The sequence below is a fragment of the Tursiops truncatus genome, chromosome 1, assembly GCF_011762595.2.
Source record: "Tursiops truncatus isolate mTurTru1 chromosome 1, mTurTru1.mat.Y, whole genome shotgun sequence".
NCBI classification, from domain to species: Eukaryota; Metazoa; Chordata; class Mammalia; order Artiodactyla; family Delphinidae; genus Tursiops; species Tursiops truncatus.
The window spans coordinates 183056383-183081202 of record NC_047034.1 but is presented as its reverse complement, the minus strand read 5'-3'; the positions used below and the strand labels follow the sequence as shown (position 1 = coordinate 183081202).

General features: G+C 48.2%; 1 protein-coding gene across 4 annotated transcripts in view; it reads right to left on the bottom strand.

Moving 5' to 3' along the window:
- Positions 1-24820, bottom strand: part of GNB1 (G protein subunit beta 1) — a 92211-nt gene that overhangs the window by 4386 nt on the left and 63005 nt on the right. For all 4 annotated transcript variants that reach the window (XM_019942329.3, XM_033845013.2, XM_019942331.3 and 1 more), the window contains 7 exons: positions 22077-22179; positions 17041-17079; positions 15327-15433; positions 11135-11198; positions 9658-9820; positions 1686-1752; positions 31-232 (listed from right to left, as the gene is read on the bottom strand). In XM_019942329.3, the coding sequence (XP_019797888.1) occupies positions 31-232; positions 1686-1752; positions 9658-9820; positions 11135-11198; positions 15327-15433; positions 17041-17079; positions 22077-22133 (699 nt within the window). In that variant the 5' untranslated portion in view covers positions 22134-22179. The remainder of the gene's footprint in view (positions 1-30; positions 233-1685; positions 1753-9657; positions 9821-11134; positions 11199-15326; positions 15434-17040; positions 17080-22076; positions 22180-24820) is intronic.

Here is a 24820-nt window from a genome sequence, read left to right as displayed (position 1 = left end):
CCCCGACCCGCACCTCGGACCCCAACTCACACAGATGGCGTTGATGTCGGACTCGTGGCCGGTGAAGGTCTGCCGGCACATCCCTTCTCGCACGTCCCAGAGTTTGGCTGAAGCATCGCAAGCACCAGAGACAAACAGTCTGGTGTCCGGGGCGAGCGAAAGGCTCATGACGTCGCCGGTGTGTCCAGTGAACGTGGTCGTCTGCTGGCCGGTCTCAATGTCCCACAGGGCACTGGAGCAGAGCAATGACAGCGGTCACCCCACTTGCGCAGGAGACTAGTCCTGTGACAAACGGTCCTTCAAACCCCCCAGGACGGCAGTAAACGTCTGCACTTAAGGCAACTCTAAAACCTGTAATCCGACTTTGTTTAGAAGGGTTTGTTACAAAGCAAACGAATAAACGCAATGAACAAACACAGTACAGATGAGCACACGCCCACGGGCTTTACGGTAACTGTGATTTCCACGTCAACTCAAACACCAACAAAAGAGGGAGCCCGAGTCCCTGTCAAGGAGGGATGCATGCGGCCCCCTGCGTGGGCTCAGCGAGGGGCAGCAGGAAGCTCCCGGCTGCCATCCCAGGCTGGACAGAAAACGCGCTCCCTGCTGCTGCCAGCTCCATGCCTTCCAGGGTCCCACGGGCTGGGACGAGGAGATGACGGCCCTTAACTGGGGTCACTCAGCGGTGGCAGAGCTAAGCTCGGGCCCACAGCCGTCAGCTTGGGTGGCTACACGGAGGGCAGTCAAAGGTGAGACACAGCAGCGCCGCGAGGACAGCGTGTGCTGTTTCTGTGCTTCACCCACAGAAGCAACGCCACCGGAAGCCTCGCAGAAAACCCGGCTCAGCCCAACCACCCAAATCCAAGCGTGCAGGGCCCCTTGCTAGGGCCTGAGGGATGACAGAAGGAAGCAAGACATTCCCAGGGTCTGAAGAACATCCCTCATGAATGAAAAAGCTTTCAAAAGTATCTTCTAATACAGAAATTCTTCCCCAACTGACAGTCCAGACAGACCATAAATCTTCGGTGAACCTCTGGACATACATAAAGGACACCTCAGGAAACAGGACCTGGCCGGGGCACCCCTGCCCACTGTGCGGCCCGCTGGCTCCTGACTACCACATGCCTCCAAGGACCAGAATAACCCACGAGGAGAGTGTAAGCCTGACATGATTCAACTACCTAAAGATTTAAAAAGATATGCTTTGGTGCTTCGAGTGAAAACATTACAGAGCTTTACGTGGTCTATCCAAAAGTAAGGGGAAACTCTAAAAATTAATTAGTTGGATACAGCTCACGTGAAATTGTGACAAGTGGCAAGTTTTTTAAAGCTGTGCTCGGAGTCCACAGTGAGGCGGTGCTCACCTTAGCGAGGGACTAAAGCACACCCGCTCCCCCAGGTGCTACTAAAGACGGCCTGCAAAGGTAAAATCTGCAGGGGGGAAGAAAAGCGGGCATTTCACGCAAAACTGTAGTTTCAAAATCAGTTCTTTGCTGTTCAAAATCCAACTCTGAGCCTTCAGATCTGCACAGCGCACCACGAACCCACCCACCACTCACTGCCACGTGTGTCTGAAGCCGCCTGGCCATTTCCAGCTAAAATGGCCTAACTGAGAACTCCCCTGCGTCTCGAGCTACGGGCCAAAGCAAGCAGCACGAGGACAGGTCTGGCGCGCAAGTACTCACCAGGTGGTGTCTCCAGAGCTGGTAACAATCTGATTGTCATCCAGAAAACGGCAGCAGGACAGGTAACCTGGAAAACAGAGCCACACGATGGCCCCAGAATTCGAGCCCCCGACGCTATGATCTTATAAATGGAAGAACACGTTGGCAGAACAACTATGGCGGGAAGGTCCACAGCAAGGGAGACAAATACCTCGTCCACCGCCCCCGGCCCCTGCCGTGTGTGCTGCGAAGAGGAAGAAAGCAGCACGGACAACACGCACTGCCGGGCAAGAGTCAGAGCCCCAGGCCCACAGGACTGGACTCCGGTGAGCACGGCGCCCCAAGAGGCTCGGGAGGCAAGTGCACCTGTCCGCCCCTGCCCTTTTGGACACGTCGGGAGGAGCAGGGACGGAGGGTCTGCAGGGGCCAGAGCCAGAGAGGAGGAGGGGCGTGGGGGTGGGTTTGTTTTCTACAGGACAAGCGCTGCTTCTGTCTTAGTGTAGGTGACCCTGAGAACTGCACGTGCAAGGTAAGCACACCTGCCCCCAGAGGGCCCAGGGGATGGTGGCAGAGCAGCTCCTGCCCCCAGCAGGCCGGGCTCTTGCCAGGGAGAAGCATGCCTGCCAGGTCTTCCCAATCCACACCAGAGCCACGTGTGACGCTGTGTGAATCAGTAAGATCAAAGACAAAATACAGAGAGGAGGCCCACTGAAGGCTGCTGATGTGTAAAGTATAAGAATATTGGGAAAATAAAGCACTTATCTAACATATTACTGTACTGTCTCCCATAGAAAAAACAGAGAGAGAACCATTTCAAAACAGCAACGACGTGCCTAGACAAGGACCTGTGGTCAAGTGCTCGCTGGAGGCCACGTCCCGTCCACAGGACACCAGGGACCACACGGGCTCTCTTCCCGCTGAGTCTCAGCCTAAGTTCCGCTCCGAGAACAGCACTTACTTCCTGGCACACTCTCACCCTCGCTCAAGCCAGCCTTCTGGGAACCAGCCCTGGGACCCTCACACCCGCCATCACAGCACTAGCCTGTCTGACTTGGGATCCCAGCAGACAGGGAGGAGCGTCGTGGAGACGGCAGCACCGCCTGGTCTCACACAGGGCCATACAGGGGCACACCTAGGTCAACAGCACGAAGAAACACGACCTCAGATGACCTCTGTCCCACCTTGTGCAGGCGGTGGTCCAGCCCAAGGGAGTCCACGAGCTTCCCGCCCCAAGGACCAGAGGCTGCCGGCTACAGCCTCGGCTCTCGAGCACTAGCAACCTGCTCTGGCCTCTTCAGGGCCTCGGATGGTCAGCACACGTCAGCTGGCTGACCCTCAGGGGCCAGGCAGGCTGTGGGAAATGACCAAATCTACAAAACCACACATGGTCCCTGGGGACCACAAATGCTGTGAAGACTCCAAGACACATGCAGATGAAGAGGCGGGGCGGGGCAGCACACGGAGCCCGGCCTGGTCCTGGGCGAGGGCGTCTCAGGGACCTGAGAGACTGCGTGTGGAGAGCACTGGGGTGGCTTTGGTGTTCGTTTTCTAACTTCCTGTAGTTTGAGCTTTCAAAATATACACAGCTGACCCTGAACAACATGGGGGCCGGGGGTGCCAGCCTCCTCGAGGCTGGAAATCTGCAGAGAACTTGGAGTCGGCCCTCGTGACAGCGCTTCCTCAGTCTCCTCGGGGACGCTGCCCACCCGGGCTCCTGTGTGCTGTATTTGGAGAAAAACCTCAGGCGTAAGTGCACCAGTACAGTTCAAACCTGTGTTGTTCAAGGGTCAACCCTAGCCAAATACTACTTTTCATTAGACAAAGTCAGAGCTGCTGGCTCATAACTCACTTTTTTGGTCTCTGTATTTTGTACATCGAGGGAAAAAAACAATAACCAGGTGGATATTATATTTTTTACAAAAATCTTTTTTCCTCCCAGAAAGAAAAGGTGGAAACCAGCTTTTCTTTTTATATTTATTTATGTGGCTGTGCCGAGTCTTAGTTGCGGCACGCAGGATCTAGTTCCCTGACCAGGGGTCAAACCCAGGTCCCCTGCACTGGGAGCACGGAGTCTTAACCACTGGACCACCAGGCAAGTCCCGGAACCAGCTTTTAAATTAGGTTAACAAACAAGTACTGAGCATCAAGACTCAACAGACCTGAGACGGGAGCTCACCAACCATGAACACCAGACCGTCCAGCCGGCGGGCTCGGCAGCCGACCCCACAAGCCCAGTGTCCCAGGAGGCCACTGACGCCCCCTGTGCACGGGGACCATGAAGGGGCACCCGGGCTCCGGGGAAGCCTGTGGGGCCGTTCTGGCTGGGAGGTGGGCAGTGGCTTCAGAGTAGGCCCGATTCTCAGCGCAGCTGCTAACCTGCAGTGCATGTTCCCGTGAGCTGGCTCACGAGCCCCAGGCTTCCCAGAGGAACTGGGATCATTCTGGAGAATTATCGGGAGGAACGGAGCTGTCTGCACATTTCAGTTCTCAACGAACGGTGGCAGTTACTGTCTTTGCTTCTATAAGAGCGAGCAAATTCCCTGAAGGGGCCGTGTCAGTGTGTGAGTGTCCTCAGCAGAAGGGTGGCTGGCCCAGTGGCGCTGCTGCCTTACGAAGGCCTCCAGAGGGGCAGGGAAAACAGACCCTGACAAAAGTGGGCACCAAGTGTGGAGGTGCCAGGCCTCACGGAGACAAGTGGCTGCGGGACACAGGTGCGCTGGGGACAGCCTGGCGCGGGGACGAGCTGGCAGCAGTCCAGAGGGGAGGAGGCTTGAAGTGAGGCAGGGCAGGCGCTCAGGTCAAGGACCCGTGGGAGGGAAGGGGGACGGTCTCATGACAGGGTGTCGCTGATGGGAACCTGGGCCGGAGAGGCAGACAAGCTTACCTCCTCATCCAGAAGGCAGCTGAGCCAGACGGCAAAACCAAAGACCAACGTGCACAGACACGTGAGCCGCCGCGAGTGCTGCCCCGAACCAAACAGCGCAGCCAAGGGAACTCATCCCAAGAACACGGTTACGGCCTGAGAAGTCACTCCTCTGCAAGAACAGTATCTACAGCCACAACACGCGCACTAGTGACAAGCCGGGAACTGCTGCAATGACCGACGACAGAGACAAATCGGCGCACCTTACAACGGAACCCTCTCCACCTCTGCAGGACAACGCTGCAGTTCTGGATGGGATTAGAAGTTAAAAACACAGAAGAAGAAATGTTACTTTCCCAACTTTCTACGGTGAATCACGCTGGCAGTCTTCGCCCAGCCAGCACCTGGGGGAGGCGGGGGCAGCTGGCTGGGTGGGGAGGGAAAGCCGCCGATCAGCTCGGAGGTGCACAGGCGAGCGGAGACCGGGAGCAGAGGGTGCGTTCTCTGAGCAGCTCCGTGAAAACGAAAGAGAGACAACGAAGTAACATGAAGGCCTGCGAGCGAGGAAACGCCACCCCAAAGAGACAAACCCAGAAACTGCTGATGCCAAAGGACAAGCACCCAGCAGCAGGCTGGGTGCATCCGTCCACCCGGAGGTTCACGCATCCTCTCAGGCTGAATGCAGGCACAGCCAGGACCCGTGGCCAGCCTGGGAGAGGGGGCTCTTGCTGCTGGGGGGCTGAGCCGGCTGGAGGGAAGCCCAGAGGGTAGCTGAGCCGGCGGCGCAGTCCGTGAGGTCAGGAAGTGAGCAGTGGGATCTGAGTTTCCCAGACTGTGACCACAGAAAGCCTAAAACTGCTGTCACGTTAACTAACTGCCAAAGAACAGGGCGCCGCAGAGCAGCACAGTGTGGCCCGAAGCAGAACTGTGGGACACGTCTTTCCTCCCAGAGCGGGGCCTGCTGGCGCCTGTCAGGAAAGAAGCAACTAACAGGCCAGGGGGCCCGTCCACTGTGCTTTCACGTGCATTCAAGCCCCGGGTAGCATGGACAAATCATCCCTGAAAACGAAATTTTAGCCACCGCAAGGGCTTCTGCCAAGAGTACAAGGCAGTCATGTCACCCCCAGGAAACCTCTGGCTCAATTCTTGCCCATGGTGATCTCAGAAAGGGTAAATGTGTCTGCACTGCGATGGGAGGTTTAGGAAAGGAGAATGAGCTTTTAGGGTATTACTAATTTCTCAAATACACAATCTAATGCCTTTGTATTATTATTTTCACCAAGAGAGCACTCAGCAAGTTTTATTCTATACGTAATATATTCACAGCAACAGCAATAATGATAAATGTTCCGTCTCAATCGTTGTGAATTCATTCCATTAACCATTTCCAGAGGGCATCCTTTACTCCTTAAGATAGAAACTTAAAAGGCAAAACACCAGAAGATAGAACGCCATCTGATGTTTGCTCTCTCAAGTATTGCTAGCGTTTCCAAAGCCTGGGTGGCCAACTCTAGAGAAGGAAGCTTCTGTTTGTTCCATATGGGCCCTTGTATTTTCTGGAAACAACAGCAACACAAAACTGACCACCAAGAGCCTCTCTCCTGAAACTGAGCGCAGAGGCTCGACTCCCGCCCTCACTCCATCAGACACCATCTGAGGGCTCAGGGAGACCGCTGAGAAGAGCACCAAGGTGGGTTTTCTGCGCAACTGAGTTTCTAAGACTCTACGACAAAATGTCCCAACCATAGCTTAACAGAGAGCTCCCAACTTAAGGCTCAGGCCAGAGAGAGATGCCTGAGTGATGAGCACTAACGTCATCAGACGGAGGCTTAGAAGGACTGAGACAAGATGCAGACCGCACATCCTCAGATCTTGAACCCACTAACCATTCACACCTTTACCCCCTGACTAAAGTGAGGCTATTTGAATTTACCAAGTTTTAACCTTTATTGATTTGAAGCTGAATTATGTATCATGTCTGAAGAAGGTCACAAATACTCTTAATTAAGAGGCCAGATGTTTAAAAAAACACCACCACTCAACTCCCAAAGAAGTAAAATTTCATGATACATGAAGGAAACAAAATTTCGAAAACATTCTAATACTAGATTTATTTTTTTGTTTCAGCAAATAAAGTGTTAAAAAGATTTAATTAAAAATGGAAGTCCATACACTGAATCTGATAATAAGGGATCGATAAACAGTAAGAATGTGTTTTTCAATGTGCTGTGAGTTCATCAACGCTATAAGCAAAGTGGTTTAGGAAGGGTGCTCACTGGACAGAACCCCCAGTTTACAAGGATGGGGCAGGCAGCCTAGGCTGGGTTCCGAGAAGGGGGGTTCCCACCCCCAGGAGCAACCTTCCCACAGAAACCACCACGAGCTCTGGACAAATATAAAAACAAAAACCTGAAAGCACTGGAAGCAGAAGCAGACAAACCGGAGGGGAGCCTGCACTTGGGAGAAGAGAAAGGCACTGGGTGAGCTTGTTTTTCAACAAGCTTGCTTGTCCTGTGCCTGAGGGCAGGCCCCCTCTTGCAGCCACATCTCAGATGCAGATCTATGGCCCAACCTTCTTGAACAGCCAGTAAATAGGGTTCTGGTCAACCACAACTGGAAAGTGCAAGAAGGAAACCTGGAAAGGAGAAAGCCACAGAAGGCCCTAAAAATCACACACCTACTGCCCCAACATCCGTCCAAACCACACAGGCAGGACAGCTGCTCCCACACGGCTGTGTGGCTGCTCCCAACGGAACGAAATGGCAGGGCTTCAGGGGAACAGAGTCTGCACAAAGCCCAGGACACAAGTCAAAATCACTAGATGTACCAAGAAGCAGGAAAATGTCGCCCATATTCGAGAGGAAAGAGCCACCAAGACCAAACCTCAAGGGATTAGCTGCTGGAACTGGCAGGTAAGAATTTTAAAGCCAGCTCTTGGAACTCTGCCCAAGGATCCTAAATATGCTCGTCACAAATAAACAGGAAACGTCAGCAGGAAAATAAGAACGATTGTTTTAAAAAAGCAAACGAATTCTAGAACTGAGAAACAGAACATCTGGCATATACGGCTTGCTGGGTAGTCTTAACAACACACTGGAGGTGACAGAAGTCACGTGTACTGGAGGACAGCTCTGGGGAAGCGGGAGACGGAATAAACAAGAACAGAACCATAGGGACCTAAGAGACGATGCGAACATGCACCCACTGGAGTACAAAAAGAGAACAAAGAACAGGAAATGGATTTCTAATATTTCCCAAATTTAGTGAAAGACAAAACTTTACAAATTCAAGGCGCTGAAGCACAATAAACAAAGAAAGTCACTCCAAGGCACATCACAAACTGTCAAAAAAACAAAGACAAATCTTAAGAGTGCTGAAAGAAAATAATACCAACCCAGAATTAAATCCATCCAGCAAAAACTTCTTCAAGAATGAAGGATAATCGACATTTTCAGATAAATGAAAAGAGACAGAATTCGCTGCTAGGAGACCTGCACTCACAGTAAGAAACGGTAAAGCAAGTTCATCAGGCTGAAGGGACCCCGAAAAAAGCTCACGTGTTCAGGACGTGATGGTAAAGATTTGAGTGAAGGTAAAAGGCGATTCAAACTTCTTCAAGTGGCTACGAACACTTAGAGGAAACAAACAGAACAATATATCGTGGGGCTTATAACACGTGGAGACGCAACGCCTACAAAACTTCATAAAGAACGAGGAAGGGCAGAAAATGGGCATTTACGGCCACAAGATTCTTGTATTTCATTTAAATGGATACAGTATAACTCTGAGTGCACCGTGAAAAATTATGAATGTACACTGCAATCCCTACATAACCCTTTTTTGGAGGTAACCAGAAAAGCCAACAGATAAAACTAAAATAGAATTCTAAAACATCAAGTAACCCAAAAGAAGGCAGCAAAGGAGAGCACATCATAAAGCGAGAGAGCCAAATCCCACTGCACCCACACTGCATGAAACAGAACCCCATACTATTCGAAAGGCAGACACTTAGAGTGGATAAAAAGAAAGAACCAAGTGTGTGCTGTCTCTAAGGGGCTCTGTTTATAAATACAGTTAAGTGGATGGGAAGAAATACACCATGCAAACAGTCGGACTAAGACGGCTGGAGCAGCTACGTCAACATCAGATAAAGCCGACTTGCCAACACAGAAGGTTCTGAGAAAGAGGGTCACTTCATCAGGAACGTACGACAGTCATGAACATGCCTTCTACCAACAGAGCCTTCTACCAACAGCTGTGAACAGTGTCAAAGTCCTGCTTTGACGAACACGCTGAGAACCTGCCCCACAGCCTGGACTCCCAGGCGCGTGCGGCGTGTCATCCTCAGACCACCCGCTCCACCGGAAGCAAGTCTCCATAAATGTGAAAAACTGAACTGGTACAGAACGTCTTCTCTGAACATAATGGCATTTGATTAGAAACCAATAACAAGTTATCAAAAGGGTATTAAAAATGTTTCCCACTGAATGATAATACAGTTAAAGCCACGCTTAGAGGGTAATTTATATTTGAAAAAGTAGGAAGATCTAAGTTTCTACTTTAAGAAGATAGAAAGTTAAAGAAGGAAGCAACCCCAAAGCAAACAGGAGCCAAAATAACACACCACCCCCAACGCATAGAGCTGGCTACGTTCAAAAGCACTGAGCCTGAGGACTCTGTTCTGCTTCCTGTGCAACAAGAATGCCAGTCATTATGAAGGGTGCTAAGAGATCAGTAAGGGTGTCTCGATATGTGGACAAGTACGTGTGTGCGCGCACAGGGAGACACGTGCACGCTCGCGCATGTCTAGATTAGGAACCCTTCTGGAAACGCACTCAGGATGGAAGGAGGTTCAGGAGGAGGTAACGCCTCGAACTGCGTCCAGCTGCTGCGGAGCGACCTACGTTCCCAAGATCCTTGACAACAGCCACTACAGCGACTTATATCCAAAGGCTTCTTACTGATAAAGGAATATCAAGGCCCGTGTTTGATTTCATTTAAGAGTACATCTGGCCATTGATGCAGCCAATCTCATTAAATAATTGTTGAGAAGGGGTGAGCGTCCATAGCATGTAACTCATGCAAGGCACACAGCGTATAAACTTTGAGGTTACTGATGAGAACATGTACCTGTATGTCCAGCCAGTTCACGACTCACACGTACATTCCCTTCACGAGTTTTCAGATTGTAAATGGAGCAAATGTTATCCAGGCCACCGCAGGCCACATAGTTGCCAGAAGGGGCATATGCGCATGTCATGACCCACGAGGAACGCAGAGGGATGGCATGAACCTAAATGACAAGACACACGTGATGCAAGCACGCTCAAGGCCAAAAACATTAACTACTGACATTTATGATCCTGCTTCTAGTCTTCAACTTTCACTGCACAGCAAAACAGTGGCCAAAATTATTCTGAAAATATTTTATATGTGTGGGCAGTCAGATAAAGTAATAATTTAATTAGAAATCCAGTGCTGCACACCAATTTAATGTAGGTTTGTTGTTTTTTTTTTGCGGTACGCGGGTCTCTCACTGTTGCGGCCTCTCCCATTGCGGACCACAGGCTCCGGACGTGCAGGCTCAGCGGCCGTGGCTCACGGGCCCAGCCGCTCCACGGCACGTGGGAGCTTCCCGGACCGGGGCACGAACCCGTGTCCCCTGCATCGGCAGGCAGACTCTCAACCACTGCGCCACCAGGGAAGCCCCTATGCAGTTTTATTTATTTATTTAGGCCACACCACGTAGCTTGTGGGATCTTAGTTTTCCAACCAGGGAGCGAACCCAGGCCCTCAGCAGTGAAAGCACTGAGTCCTAACACTGGACTACCAGGGAATTCCCAAATGTAGAGTTTTAATAAAGTCCTAACTTACAGTTAGGTAGACACTTAAGTAATAGCAACATAGCCTCTGAATCACAATTATATAGTAAAAGGAAAACATTTCACTGGCTTGTCAAAATGGCTATAAAATTCACTCCAAAAATAAAGCATTTTTAGTGAAGTAATCAAACTAGAAATCACTGTAATTAATCCTACCACACACCTCCCTGTGTTTGAGACAGATTTGTTGTAAGTACTGGATTCTGTCATACACGTGTGGTGTCCTCCAGTAAAATAAAACTGAATTCTGTCTGTTACACGCGTTTAGACCAACGGTAGTGCTTTTTCATTCAATATGATACAACCCTGGACTGAAATTTTAAAATAATTTAATTTATACTTCAAAGTATAAACTCTTTCAGATTATTTCTTGTAAAAACTAGTCGACTAAACGGAAAGCTGTATCTCTGTATTTTTGAATAAAGCATGAGGTTTCCCAGACTGAGCTAAAACTGGACTCCAGTTGCCTAGAAACTTCAGGAGGCTCCCCCAACCTGCTCTGTAAAGAGACGACACATCGCAGCAGCACCACGCTGGCCCAGCAGCACCAGTGACACATGCCAGCCACGTGACTGGGCTTCCACCTGACCCATATGGCTTCACACAAAAACGAACTCACTGTGCTCCCCCACCCTCTCCCGTTATACATTTTACGTAAGTGAACCCAGAGTTTAAACACCCGCCTTTCCCGGGCCGCTTTTCCGGGAAGGGTTTGCACTACCTACCTTGTTCGTGGTGTAGCTATCCCAGATGATAAGCTTACCATCCTGTGAGGCACTAACTAGAAGCCTGGAGGAAAAAGAAAAAAGCAAACCATGAGTACCACACCAACAAGGGAAGTCACCCAAAGACAACGAATGAAAACTAAACTTTAGTGATGACTAACGCGCTTCAACATTACATTTGCTGACAAAGTGCACTTATTTATAAGCACCCCCCCCCAAAAAAATGTTCTAATTGTTAGACCAACTTTGAAAGCATGAAAAGAAAATACTGCCAGCGATAACAGCTCAGGTTCAATCGTGCTTGTCTTCAGGTGAAGACCTGGCCACAGTCCCTTGGCTGGTCAGACGAGACAAGCTGGTTGCCTAGAACTGCTTCTGTTTGTTTTCTGTTCACCATAAATCAGATTTGAGACCTACAGATCTTTCTTTCATGAGTCAAAGGTGGTAGAAAATATTTAGTATATAATTTTCTGTTCCATTCTGACACGTAGAAAGCCTAAATATAAAGGACTAATAAGTTTTTAGATATTCAAAATTTATGAGACATTTCTCACCAAAGATACCCCATGAAAATTTCCCAGACTGAGCCAAAATGGGACTGCAAGGCCCTTACAAACACTGAGGAGGCACCCCCTTTCCACCTGCTTTGCAAAGAGATGACAATCTAAAGCACAGCTGTGCCTGGCCCCACAGAAGACACTAGTTAACTATCAGGAATATTTTTCGTAACAATTTTCTTGCTCTGGTCAACTGTGCCGTTTGGGATCTGTGTCTTGAAAAGGTGCTCAGTCTGTATTTGCAGAAAGAAGACAGGAAACCGCAAAAGGAAAACATGACTAATGGGCAAAGGAATTTCAAGTGAGAGTAAATTCAGGGAACCACCAGTACTCATAAGATATCCTAAGGAATTCTGTTGTACAGACTGTGCTGTTTTCGAGGAACGGCAAGAAGGCTCTCTCCATAATCCCACGCAGAGATACGTGTCAGCATGGTAAATAAGGAGAAGGATTTTCAGTTTTAGAGATTTTATCAAAACACGGGTCTCAACCATTTCAGCCGCAATATACTCGGCTTCCTGAACTGGTCAAAACCTGGAGGTAAAATCCCTCGAATCCCTCTGACAGCGGGTCCTTTTCGTCCAGCTCTGCGCTCTGATGCGCACCCTTCTCAGGGAGCCAGCAATGAGTCTGGCGGGGAATAAATACATGTTCAGCACTGCATGAAAAACTTATCCAGGAACTGAACTACATGCAGGCTCCAATCCTATTATTCTTTGGATGCAATTTCTTAAAGTAAATCCCTGCATCAAGGTGCAGTTATAAACATATTAGGCACTTGAAAGACCCCATGTAATCGGAACCAGGGTCGCTCTGCGGCTCTATTTCCGCCAGGCTCCTCTAAGCACAGGCTTTGGATGAACATCAGAGCTGACGTAAAGAAGCTCGTCCTCCGCGAGGGTCACCTCTAGAAAGGCCTCCTGGTCGGAAAGCTTACTATGTGCTGACGTGCCCCAGGGTTAGAGAGACATTAAGCAGCCCCTGATCCTCCAGAAGGTGAGAAAAGACACACCTCTTAATCCCCAGTAGGACGACCGCTTGGGACCTGGTTCCTTCTGTCTCCTAGAGCTCTCAGTTCCCCCGAGGTGCCACCCACCCAGAACACCGAGGCAAGAACCAGGAGGATGCCCAGGGCTCCAGGACACTGAAAACAGGGGTTAAGTAGATAGAGGTGCAGATCCAAAGGCCTCACTCAGGCCCTCATTTACTCTGAGGAGGGAGGACTCTCAAGCCTCGCTGGGTTTCACTCTCAATTATAACACTTCAGCAGACTTCAAACAGGGGAGATAGGGCTTCCCTGGTGGCACAGTGGTTAAGAATCTGTCTGCCAATGCAGGGGACACGGGTTCAAGCCCTGGTCCGGGAAGATCCCACATGCCATGGAGCAACTAAGCCCGTGCACCACAACTACTGAGCCTGCGCTCTAGAGCCCGTGCTCTGCAACAAGAGAAGCCACCACAACGAGAAGCCCACGCACCACAACGAAGAGCAGCCCCCGCCGCTGCAACTAGAGAAAGCCCACGCGCAGCAACGAAGACACAGCCAAAAATAAATTAATTAATTAATTTAAAAAGGGGGCGGGGAGTTTAGCATTAATTCATGTGACTGAGACTCTCAAATGTTACAGAAAGTAGACTTTAAGTATAAAAAAATTACAACGTATTGATAAACATGTTATAAATGCATACATAATGTGTACTGACACATGCATATACACAAACCTCACTGTGGGTATCTCCTATAGTTTTAAAAGAAAACTGCTAATCAGTGCAATAGTTTGAGAGATTCCATGAATTATACAAACATGATCAAATAACTGGCATTCCCAAATTACAGTTCTGAATCATGAAAAAAGGCTGTACAATACCCTTTGTTTATGAAGATGCCTTAAACAAAATGTACATCCAAAATAAAAATAAACTTTCTTTGGACTTTAAAGAGGCAGAATTTTACCTATTTTACCTCTCCAGAAAACACAGCTATCTACAAAAAACAAAAAAAAATCTCTGAAGGGGTCTGGATAGCAAAGGTCCTCTTTGGTATCATTTTTTGTTTTCCTTGTTTATGACTGTAAAAGACAGCTCTCATATAAGGGCACTATAAAAATAAATGTCCTTTGAAGAGCACGCACCCAAGACGCTGTCCAAGAAAGAGAACAAGACCCATGCAACACCCAACAGCGCCTCCCGGGTCTCCCACATCACCCCTTCTCTCAGGAGTGACCACGACCCGGAACGCGGTGCTGCTTATAATCCTGCCTTTGCGTTCGTTCCTTCGACCACAGGGCTCTCGAGGCAGAAGTTGTGTTGGAACCAGAGGGCACGCAAGGCCTGGCAGCAGTGCTCAGGATGCCTGTGAGATCTGGTGCTGCCGGCCCCCGGCCTCCCCCGAGCCCCTCTCCACATCACCACAGCTCTGGCCACACACCTGCCTTAGTTCCTTGAGCATAGCTCTTGGTCACCTCTCAGGGCACAAGTGACACATCACTAACCATCCAACGTCCTGTCTAATCAGGACACTGATGTTCCCACAGATGGGAGGAAAGGCCCAAAGGTAAGATACTGTTTGGTTACCATCTACTTTTGACAATAAATTCTAAGGTGGATTGACTAGTAAGGGCATTTTTCTTTCTTTTCCCATTTTTATTCTTTCTGATTACTGCCATCATTGAAATGATCTAAGTTAGCTCTCATTTGCATTTGGAATTATATGGGATAGTCTACAGAAAAAAACTAAAAATAGACTCTTTTGTTCTGTAGCTGTTGACACTCTAAAGCAGGCAATTTCATGAACAAAGAAAAAAACAACCAAGCAAACAATTCTTCTCTGATAATTAAACATGAAAAAAATGCTCCTCTAAGAAAGGCATCTGAAATACCATGTTAGCTATTTGAAAGAACATGTTACAGTCACAAAGTCACACAGCATTTTATGTAATTACTTGGGTGGAAAAGTGGAGAAAGACTTCCCAGCAGCCTCTAAAAGAGGAACAGAAAAGAGCTGAATGGATTTCATTTCAATGCTGCTGCAGGTTAAGGGCAAGGAGAGGAGGGACCGGGAGGGCGACGGAGATGGGGAACCTAGAAAGAGGTCCGAACACGGGGCAGAATTCAAGGCAGAAAGAATGAGAGGCTAGAAGAAAGGGAGGTGGGGCAGGCAGGCCGGGGAGAGGCGGTGACAGCAGCAACGACCAGCTCAGACTCATGCAGGAACCTTGGGACACGAGTCGCTGTTCTAACCCTCCGGACACGGACACCGCAGGAAGTGGCTTCTGATCCCTGAGCCGGGGCACCGAAACCAGGAGAGGGTGTGGACAAGAGGCCACGAGGAACAGGCTGGAAAGAGGAGGAGCCATGGCACAGAGGATAGGTCACCTCCCCAAGGTGGCACGGGCGCCGAGCCGCGGAGCTGGGAGGACAAAGGCGAAGGGAGGGTGGTGAGGAGGTGACCGTGTGCGCTCGGCCGAGGCAGGTGGGAACACAGATGGAGCTCGGGCACCCGGGCTGCTGTCTTGGCCTGCTCGCACATCTGACGCAAACGCCTAATTTTTGCTTTACAAGTCACAGCCAATGAGTTCAGGTTATTTTCTCCTCCGTGCACGTGTCAAGCGCTCCGTGTGCCCACGCCCCACACACCTGGAATCCGTGCCCCAGTGCATGGCGTAGATTTTGGCCAAGTGCCCCCTCAGCGTTCTCCTGGTACGCATCTGGATTCTTCCCACTGGGTCGACGTTGTTTGTGATCTTAAAAATAAAAGTTACTGCACATTAACATCGCGTGACGCATGCTCTCCCCGCGAGGTCTCCTCTCCTTCACGCCCAGCCCGCTCACTGGCCCCGGCGCCCTGGCCACGGCTGTGCCTGCCCTGCTCCTTCCAGTCTGCCAGGCCTCGCTCCATGATTTCTCCCATTTCCCAGGGCACCTACCTTCCCTCTCCCGGTTCTCGAAAGTCCACTACTCTACCTGTTCTCCAGGACCCGCGTCCCCTGCCCCCCTGCGCAGCAGGCCTGGGGCTGGCCCAGAGCCGCCTCCCCTCCCGTCTCTGCTGTCTCCCTAGCTGGCCGCCCGGCCCAGCTCCTCCTGCCTCCGTCAGTCCCTCATGGGTTTCCTCTGAATTAGAGCCTCGTCAGCCTACATCACAATCGAACACAGGGCCCCAGCCCTACAGGCTGTCCAGCGACCAGGCTGTACGCTGAGCTGGACCACGATGGAATCTCGTCTGTACTCTGTAGCTTAGGGCACAAAACTGTACATGCAAACCTGCTGTTCACTTCAACATACAAACCCTGATGTTAAGGATTCTGGGTTGACAAATGGAATATAAGTGTATCACAATAATGAGCTTTAAAAACACGTCCAGTCCAAAGTGCATTTGAGATTCAAATGCATGTTATTCTACGCAGTCTAATTTTTCTTTAACTTATTGTTTAACCCCAATTAAACAACATCTCCTAAAGCGCTAAGACAATGTAAAAAAATCATACTCAACAGAAGTAGGAATATAATTTTTCTTTCACATTTCTGTTCAATTCTTTGGACAAAAATATTGTTTTTCAATGAGTTGAAATGCACCATTTGAGAGTATGTCCTATCTAGCATAGCCACGTAGCTGACTCCTAAGACACTCTCATCGCCCCCAGAGGAAACCCCGCGTTCATTAAGTGGCTGCTCACTACAGCCTCCTCCCCAACTCCGGGCAACCATGAACCTATCTTCTGTCCCTACAGGGCGACCTGTCTGCACATTTCATGTGCATGGAATCACACAACATGTGACCTTCTTTCACTGAGCGCCATGTCTCGAGATTCGTCCCTTCTATGGCTGAGTAACGTCCCACCGCGTGGACAGGCCACACTTGGTCCCTGCGCTCCTCCATCTGCGGATATCTGCTTCCTGCTCTGGCCGCTGGGAACCGAGATGACGTGAGCACGTGCGTACACGGGCTTGTTTGAGCGTCAGCTCCTCTGGGCATGCATCTAGGAGTGGAACTGCTGGGTCATGACTAATGTTTAACTTTTTGAGAATACGCCAAACTGGACTTTAGAAATCGAAGTTCTGAGGCAGATTTTGCTAGGAAGAGGAACTCTGAAATAGCTGTATCGAGACTGCAATAACCTTTACAACTCCGACCTCCGCAAGAAGGCTCGAGAGACATTATTTGTCATCTGCGACGCACCACGGCCTCACCTAGCGTGGTAAGGGTCTGCGCAGGAGAACCCTTCGGGCAGTGCCCCACACCCTCACTGTGCACAGGAGAGAATCAGAGCGCTCCCTCTAGAGGTCCCAAGTGGAGGCGCCACAAGCACCAACCTCCAGGCCAGACCAGCGACTCTGCACAAACTGCTCTTACCTGGGAGAGAGTTGCATCTGCACACGCTTTTCTAGCATCCTAGGGAAAGACAATGATAAAGAGGGAATTAGTGCTGTTTCAGATACAGTCACTCCAAGGTGCTGGCACTGCAGTCCCGGAGAGCCTCCACCAGGGTGGGAGAGCTCAGACCCCTTCCTTCGCCGCGCTCCCACCCCAGCCCCGCACCCACGGTCCCGAGCACACTGAACAGAGAACCAGCAACACACAAGTGCGTGCCTGGCCTGCAGACCACCCCGTCTAACGCGCAGCACCCCCGCGCCCCCAGAGCCTCCTCTCCTGCCTGCGAGGCTCCGGCACCTTCCCACAGACCTGCACGTGCGTCTCGCTCCTTCTACCAGCCCAGGAGCCGGGGGGCCCACAGAAACAACGTCTAAAAAGCACTGACTGGCCGGCCCAGAGAACTTTCCTTCTAGAGTGTGTTAACTAAGACTCTTGTTTCCAAGCCGAACAATCCCTGAAGCTAACCTCTACACAGAAGAGTGAAGGATCTGGGGTCAAAACCACCAAATTCAGGTGAAGACTGGCTGTTGGCAGCCTGTTACCTGTTTTCTTATCTATAAAATGACCTTGTGAAGCAGGTGAGAACTACAAAGGGATGTTACTCAAGCTAATTAAAATGTTCTCATTGTTCCTAAGTGATCCAAGTTACTAGAAAAAAATCTTGAAATCTCAAAATTAGTGTGTATATATATACATATATATATAGATATATATATTTTGGCTGTGTTGGGTCTTCGTGGCTGCACGCAGGCTACTCTTCGTTGCAGTGCGCGGGCTTCTTCTCACTGTGGTGGCTTCTCTTGTCGTGGAGCATGGGCTCTAGGCGCACGGGCTTCAGTAGTTGTGGCGTGTGGGCTTCAGTAGTTGTGGCGCACGGGCTTCAGTAGTTGTGGCACGTGGGCTTCAGCAGTTGTGGCGCACGGGCTTAGTTGCTCGCGACATGTGGGATCTTCCGGAACCTGGGATCGAACCTGTGTCCCCTGCATTGGCAGGCGGATTCTTATCCACTGCACCACCAGAGAAGCCCCAGCGTATATATTTTTACAAATAGAAAGCCATACATTCTGAGGGAAAATGAGACAACAGCTTTAAGAGGATCAAACTTTGAATGTAGGGATGGGGCCTAAAACGGTTTTTTGTGTAGGAATAATTTCAAAGGAAATTATGACAATTTCTAACAGAAACGTTGCCACTGTGTCGTCATCTGACCACCTGCTCTCACTGACATACATATGAGCACTCGTGTGGGAGGGGTCGGGGACCCCTCCAGGGCAGACGGTCTCACCGCTTCACGAAGCTGGTGCTGATACTCACCAGCCCAGCACAGGGAGTATATTCAATGAGATGGTGATTACAGAGGGATTTGATTCCAAATTCAACTCAAACTATCCTATCAGAAGCCATCCTGCTTAGTTAAATCTGCTTATTTAATTAAAACACAAAAATTATATAATCAGGTATCTCTGTGCCAGCACCTAAACTTGGGGTCAAGACCAAGAGGAGGGGAGACCCAGAGCAGCTGGTTTTCCATCAGGGACTCTATCAGTTACTTACAGAGTTCAATATTTATTTCTGAGTACCATTTTTTAAATGTGTTATTTATTTATTTATTTATGGCCATGTTAGGTCTTCGTTGCTGCACGCAGCCTTTCTCTAGTTGCGGCGAGCAGGGGCTACTCTGTTGCAGTGAGCGGGCTTCTCATTGCGGTGGCTTCTCTTGTTGCGGAGCACAGGCTCTAGGCGCACGGGCTTCAGTAGTTGTGGCACACGTGCTCAGTAGTTGCGACACACGTGCTCAGTAGTTGCGGCACAGGGCTCAGTAGTTGTGGCATGTGGGTTCAGTAGTTGTAGTGCATGGGCTTAGTTGCTCCACGGCATGTGGCATCTTCCCAGACCAGGGGTTGAACCCATGTCCCCTGCATTGGCAGGTGGATTCTTAACCACTGCACCACCCTGAGTACCATTCTTACTGATATTATACACAGCTTTCAATTTTAAAAAATAACAAGAATTTTTAATTTGTTTTTTGGCTGTGCCATGTGGCTTGCAGGATCTTAGTTCCCCGACCAGGGATTGAACCTGGTCCACTGCAGTGGAAGCGCCAAGTCCTAACCACTGGACTGCCAGGGAAGTCCCTAACAAGAATTTTTTAAATGGAAAAAGTAAACCATGGGACTTAAGTGGCTTCATTCTGGTTAGTGTCCAGAGATTGAAATGGGTTTCGTAATGTCCAGAGCAGACTGCAGTGACACCACAGAGAACAGAGAGAAAAACCATTTTAAACACAGGGAACTCAAATTCAGTCTTCATTTTAGCCAACAAGTGCTCAATGTAAATGAGTACAATATCCTCAGAGCAATTCAATCTTCAACTTCCAACCCTGTAGGAAGAAGTCTTCTAATGGAAACCATCTCTGTAACTGCTTAATGAAGACAGAAATCTTCAACATTTTTTAGATTAAATTCCAATTTAACGGCCTGGTGATACGTTCACAATGGCTTATTATTTAGCCAAGGCTCCTATACTGTCTGTGCTGAGAAAAGTCACTGAAGACAGCAGGTCACCTTCCTGCCCCTCACCCAGAGGAACACACACACCCACAGTCAGTCAGGCCTTATCCCGGCTGGATGTCGGTCCAGCACAGGGCAGCACGCGGCCAGGCCCATCCCACTAGGGCCGCACTGACCACCGCGGCTCTGCTGTCAATGGAGACAAGCACCCATACGCGTCACTCGGCCCATCTTGTTCACTTGCAGGGTTGGCACAGTCACTTTGAAAAAAAATTTGCGCCTGTACATTTCGTGGAGTTCCCCTTCATCCACTGGTAGCCCATGTGTTTAAGACATGCCGTATTTCAATCGGCATCCCGTTGAGAGCCCGTGTTTCCTCACAAACATGATCAAAAGTAAGACGACACGGTCCCTCTGGGGTCTTTCAGCTTAAAGACCAATCTAATAAAGCAAGCGACCCCTCTCAGAATCATCTACCATCTCTTGTTTGATTTGCTGTGCCCTACATTCTTTAACAAGCATGTGTCCCTTGGGTAATCAGGGGGAAAAGGGTGTTTTTTTCCTTTGTTAAAGAAAGTCTTCTGTTCCCATTTGATGTAATAGACTCAAACAGCTTTGTCGACCCTATACTGTGCAAAGAAACCAGCACAGCCTCAGAGGCAAGGCCTGTGCAGATGGGTGTGGAGATGGCTGTGCAGCTCGTCCACTCTCCTGGGGATGGTCCACGTGGAGCAGGTGCCACGGGAGATGCCACGGGTACACGCTGAGGCCATTTCATGTAAGAGACCCTGAATTGGCAAGACTCAGTACTAAAAAAGAGTGTAAAAAGTAAATGTATTTATTAATTATGTATCAAAATGGTGATCTGTTAGATATATTGGTTTAGATACAGTTGTTAAAAATTAATTCTACCAGTTTCTTTTTACAGCTTTAAATTCCACATGTGGCTCACACGACAGCTCTGTCCCCTAAGAGGAGGGTTTTGTGTGCTTTACAGAAAATGGGTCTAAAAAATGGGAAGAAGAGATGCAACACTGACTTTCAGCCTTTATTTTTTTCCACCGAATTTGGATTTTTTTTTTTTACCTATGCCATATGAACTCTTATTTGCTACGAAGAGATCTGAACCCACTATTTATGAACAACTTATAAACAACAACTTACTGTTGCTAGAAAATCAAAATTCTGATTTCTATATTCTGGAGTGTGGCTGGACGTATTAAACCAATCTGATCAGAGCAAACCATTAAAAATACTAACTCTTCCTTATTTTTATTGAGCTGCATCGTATGTTTTAAATGTTAAGATTTGAAATTCTTACAGTAAAAGGATATTTTCTGTTTCCTCTTTGATGGTAGATCTCAGATAATTCCATTATCTTTTCTCAACTTCAAGAAAAAGTCGGCTAAAATGATGCTGATCTTTCTTTCCAATTACCACTAGGCCTTCTGAACATATAATTGGTCTTTTAAAAGGAAATAATTAGGCTCCATCCTTATAGTTGGACCTAGTATGCATCCCCTTTTAAAAGTTCACGGGTTCTGCAGTGCACCATTATAAACATCAGTGACAGATTGGGAGGTAATGCTTGAGAACTCTGCAACTATCCTACTTTCTACAGGACAGCTGAATGATACTGGCTGTTTTTATCTTCAAAGAGATGCTCTATTTGAATAGAGCATCTATTTGAAGATAGATGTTAGTGCTCTAAGAGCCATAACCATCCCTAGGAAACCCCTTTTTTCAAAATTAAGAACAAATCACCTGCACTTAAAATACTTTTTATTACTGTTGTTAATACTCTTATTTTTAAACAAGTTTCCTGCCCTCAACTTAGCAGTCACAGTGTGGGAAGTGAATACCACACTCTATACAGTGACCAAAAGAATGTCACAAAGCTAATTCCCAAAGTCAAGAAAAAAGGTACAAAAAGATGTCTATAAATTCTATGGAAACATATGCTGTATAGTGAAGTGAAAATCTGCTAGAAAACAAAATCCTAGCAGAAACTAATAAAACATTGTAAGGCAATTATACTCCAATAATGATGTTTAAAAAAAGAAAGAAAGAAAGAAAACAAAATCCTGAAAATAATGTCCTAGGCCAAATACCTGGATCTGTAATTTCTTTTTCTTTTTTCTTTTTTTTTTTTTTTTGCGCGGTACGCGGGCCTCTCACTGTTGTGGCCTCTCCCGTTGTGGAGCACAGGCTCCGGACGCGCAGGCTCAGCGGCCATGGCTCACGGGCCCAGCCGCTCCACGGCATGTGGGATCTTCCCGGACCGGGGCACGAACCCGTGTCCCCTGCATCGGCAGGCGGACTCTCAACCACTGCGCCACCAGGGAAGCCCTGGATCTGTAATTTCTACATCCTGGGCCACTTAAGATTCAATTTCAATCCAAAACAATGAATAGTCTGTATTCTGTAACCCATCTTTCCTTAAAATGGTAACATCGCATCTGAAATCCAAACGATTAACAAAACGGAGCACACATAGCTACGTACTCTAATCTGGTTTTTAAGCTGTTCGGCCTCCTGCCGTAACTGGTCAAGTTCACTCATCTTCTAATCTTAGTGCTCTTCAAAGCCACCTCAAAGAATCTTAGATCTGAAAGAGAAAAGCACAAAAAATTAATAAACAATGACTGAGTAATTTAATGAAGCAGGTGAGAGAACGAAATTGAAATTTTGAGAGCTATGGTTTCATTACAAATCAGAGTACCTTTCTTTAGCATTCATAAGAAGGTATAAAATGCCTACAAGGGCTGGGTTAACAAAGTATAATTACTATTATACACAAGCTTTGTTCAGTGACAACGTCTAATAGACTATTCAAAAGGTGGTGGTGGGCTGAAGAAAGAAAAATCTGTTTAGAAGCAGGTTTCACGAAGGATTTGGGTCTCACTATAAACTAAGACTGACGTTCAGAATAGCTCTCACATGAAAACCCTGGGGTAGTTAGTTCAGGAAATAGAGTACAGCGGCAACCTGGCAACCCAGCACCTCAAAGCCGTGTCAATGATCTTGAACCTGTGACTGCCCAGAAGACATCAGAACGTTCACACAGTGATTCTCATTGTTTTTTTTTTGGCTGCGTTGGGTCTTCGTTGCTACACGCGGGCTTTCTCTAGTTGCAGCGAGCACAGGCTACTCTTCGTTGCGGTGCGCGGGCTTCTCGTTGCAGTGGCTTCTCTTGTTACGGAGCACGGGCTCTAGGCACGCGGGCTTCAGGAATGGCGGCACACGGGCTCTAGAGCGCAGGCTCAGTAGTTGTGGCGCACGGGCTTAGGTGCTCCGCAGCATGTGGGATCTTCCCAGACCAGGGCTCGAACCCGTGTCCCCTGCATTGGCAGGTGGATTCTTAACCACTGCGCCACCAGGGAAGTCCCACACAGCAATTCTAAAAAGACTCAGTTTGGTGTCCAACAGGCCTCTGATTCAGGACAACTTACTCTCCCACCAAAATGAGCTCTGGGATCCCAGGAGAATCAGAAACAACACCGCAGTCCTTATAGGTACAGGCCAAAGTAGGCTCAGTACAAACAGCCCTGTTGCCCACTCTTGACCCTGCCCCACCCCCAAGCTCATTAGACAGTATTCCTGAAAGCAGGGTCAAAACACAATTATCCTATTAAACAAGAGACTTATTTTCCCAAGGGAATGTCGTAATTGGGGGTTGCATTTCTGACCAAGAACGTAGCTGTTAGGTCAATCCTAACTATGACCAACCTATCACGAAGCTGAAGACACAATTATCAACATCTTTTAATCACTTAAGAATACAATTAGCTCCCACAGGCAAACACAGCTTATGCAAGGGCCTCAATTTCCTATGCAAACACAGAGGGGAGAATTCTTCCATCATAGATTTTGTGTGAAAGTCACAGGGTTATTATAATATACACCAGATATTTAATTAACAGTAATTATTTTCTTAAAATGGAAACACACCTGGGGGAAATAATCTGGATGACCCAAGAAACGTAGTTGTTAGTTCCCAGTCTAGATAAACTTTCCTTTTCTGTACAAAAGCATTCAAAGTAATTGTTACATGGTCTATATTACAGAATACTTATTGAGAAAACAAAAATACCTTTCCCAATAAAAAGCATCTTTAAAAAGTATGTGTTAAGTTCCTGGTTCCTGCCCTCACCTGCACCCACCAGCCCACATCTATTCACAGTCACAAAACGCCATTAGCTGCCGGGGCGGGCCGGGAAGGAAGCAGAAGGGGAAGTGCTGGGCTTCTAGAGGCATCAAGTCCCTCGGGCTGACCCTAAATGAAAGTCTGCAGAACTACCAGGAAAGGCCTAACGGGGTGGGGCCGTGACACGGAGCTGAGGCATCTCAGAGGACAAAGGCAGGGCCTGCCCCTCCAGCCGTCCGGGAAGGCAAGACAGTGACACCACTGTTCCTAGAGGCATTACTTCAAGTGGGTGTTGTAAGCCCGGGCAAGCTTCGCCCACGCAGACTCCCTGGCGCCTCCCTGGACAAAGGGAGCATGGCTGGAGTTACCCTACGTGATAACCGGGCTCATTCTCTCTCTCGTTTTCATGTATCAAACTCTGAGGACCGCAGCTGATGAATATTAATGTATGAAATAATAACTAACAGTGCCAAAAGAACACGAAATAATTTTAAAACAGAAAGCTGTGCCGATGCGTTTCCTGAGCTTACGGACGGCCCTGCATCCTCCCCACCAACCCTGGCGGCCTGTTGCAGCGCACGGGCATTTCACACGTGATCAAACTATACTATAAGGACAATCCGGCAGAGCTGGGGGCAGTTTTATCCCAGTAACACTCCCCACCCCCACGTTAAAGAATTGTTCTTAGTCCGTGGAGAAGCTACTTCATTCAATCCTTCCAAAATCAACGTGAAGAAAACTAACAGCTAATGTTGTCATAAGGTACACTGAATTAAACAGTTAGTTTTAGTCAACAAACCATGTTTTCTGATCCTAATTTAAACACTAAAAAGCTACGCTAGTTTTTAAAGTAAGGACAAAACCAACAAACTCCTAGGATCGAGATAAACAAAAAGAACTTTCAGAGATGCTAGGTGGTCTTTAGGTAAAGACCCAAATCCTAGTATTAGATGGAATAGCTCCTGAGATATTAAAATTAAATATTTCTTTTAATTAGGTGCTCTTTTTTTACATATTATAAAAGAATACATATCAATACATGATAATCACCCAGCTGTATTGCTTTAAACTAGAGAAATTAATTTATTGAAAACTTAACTAT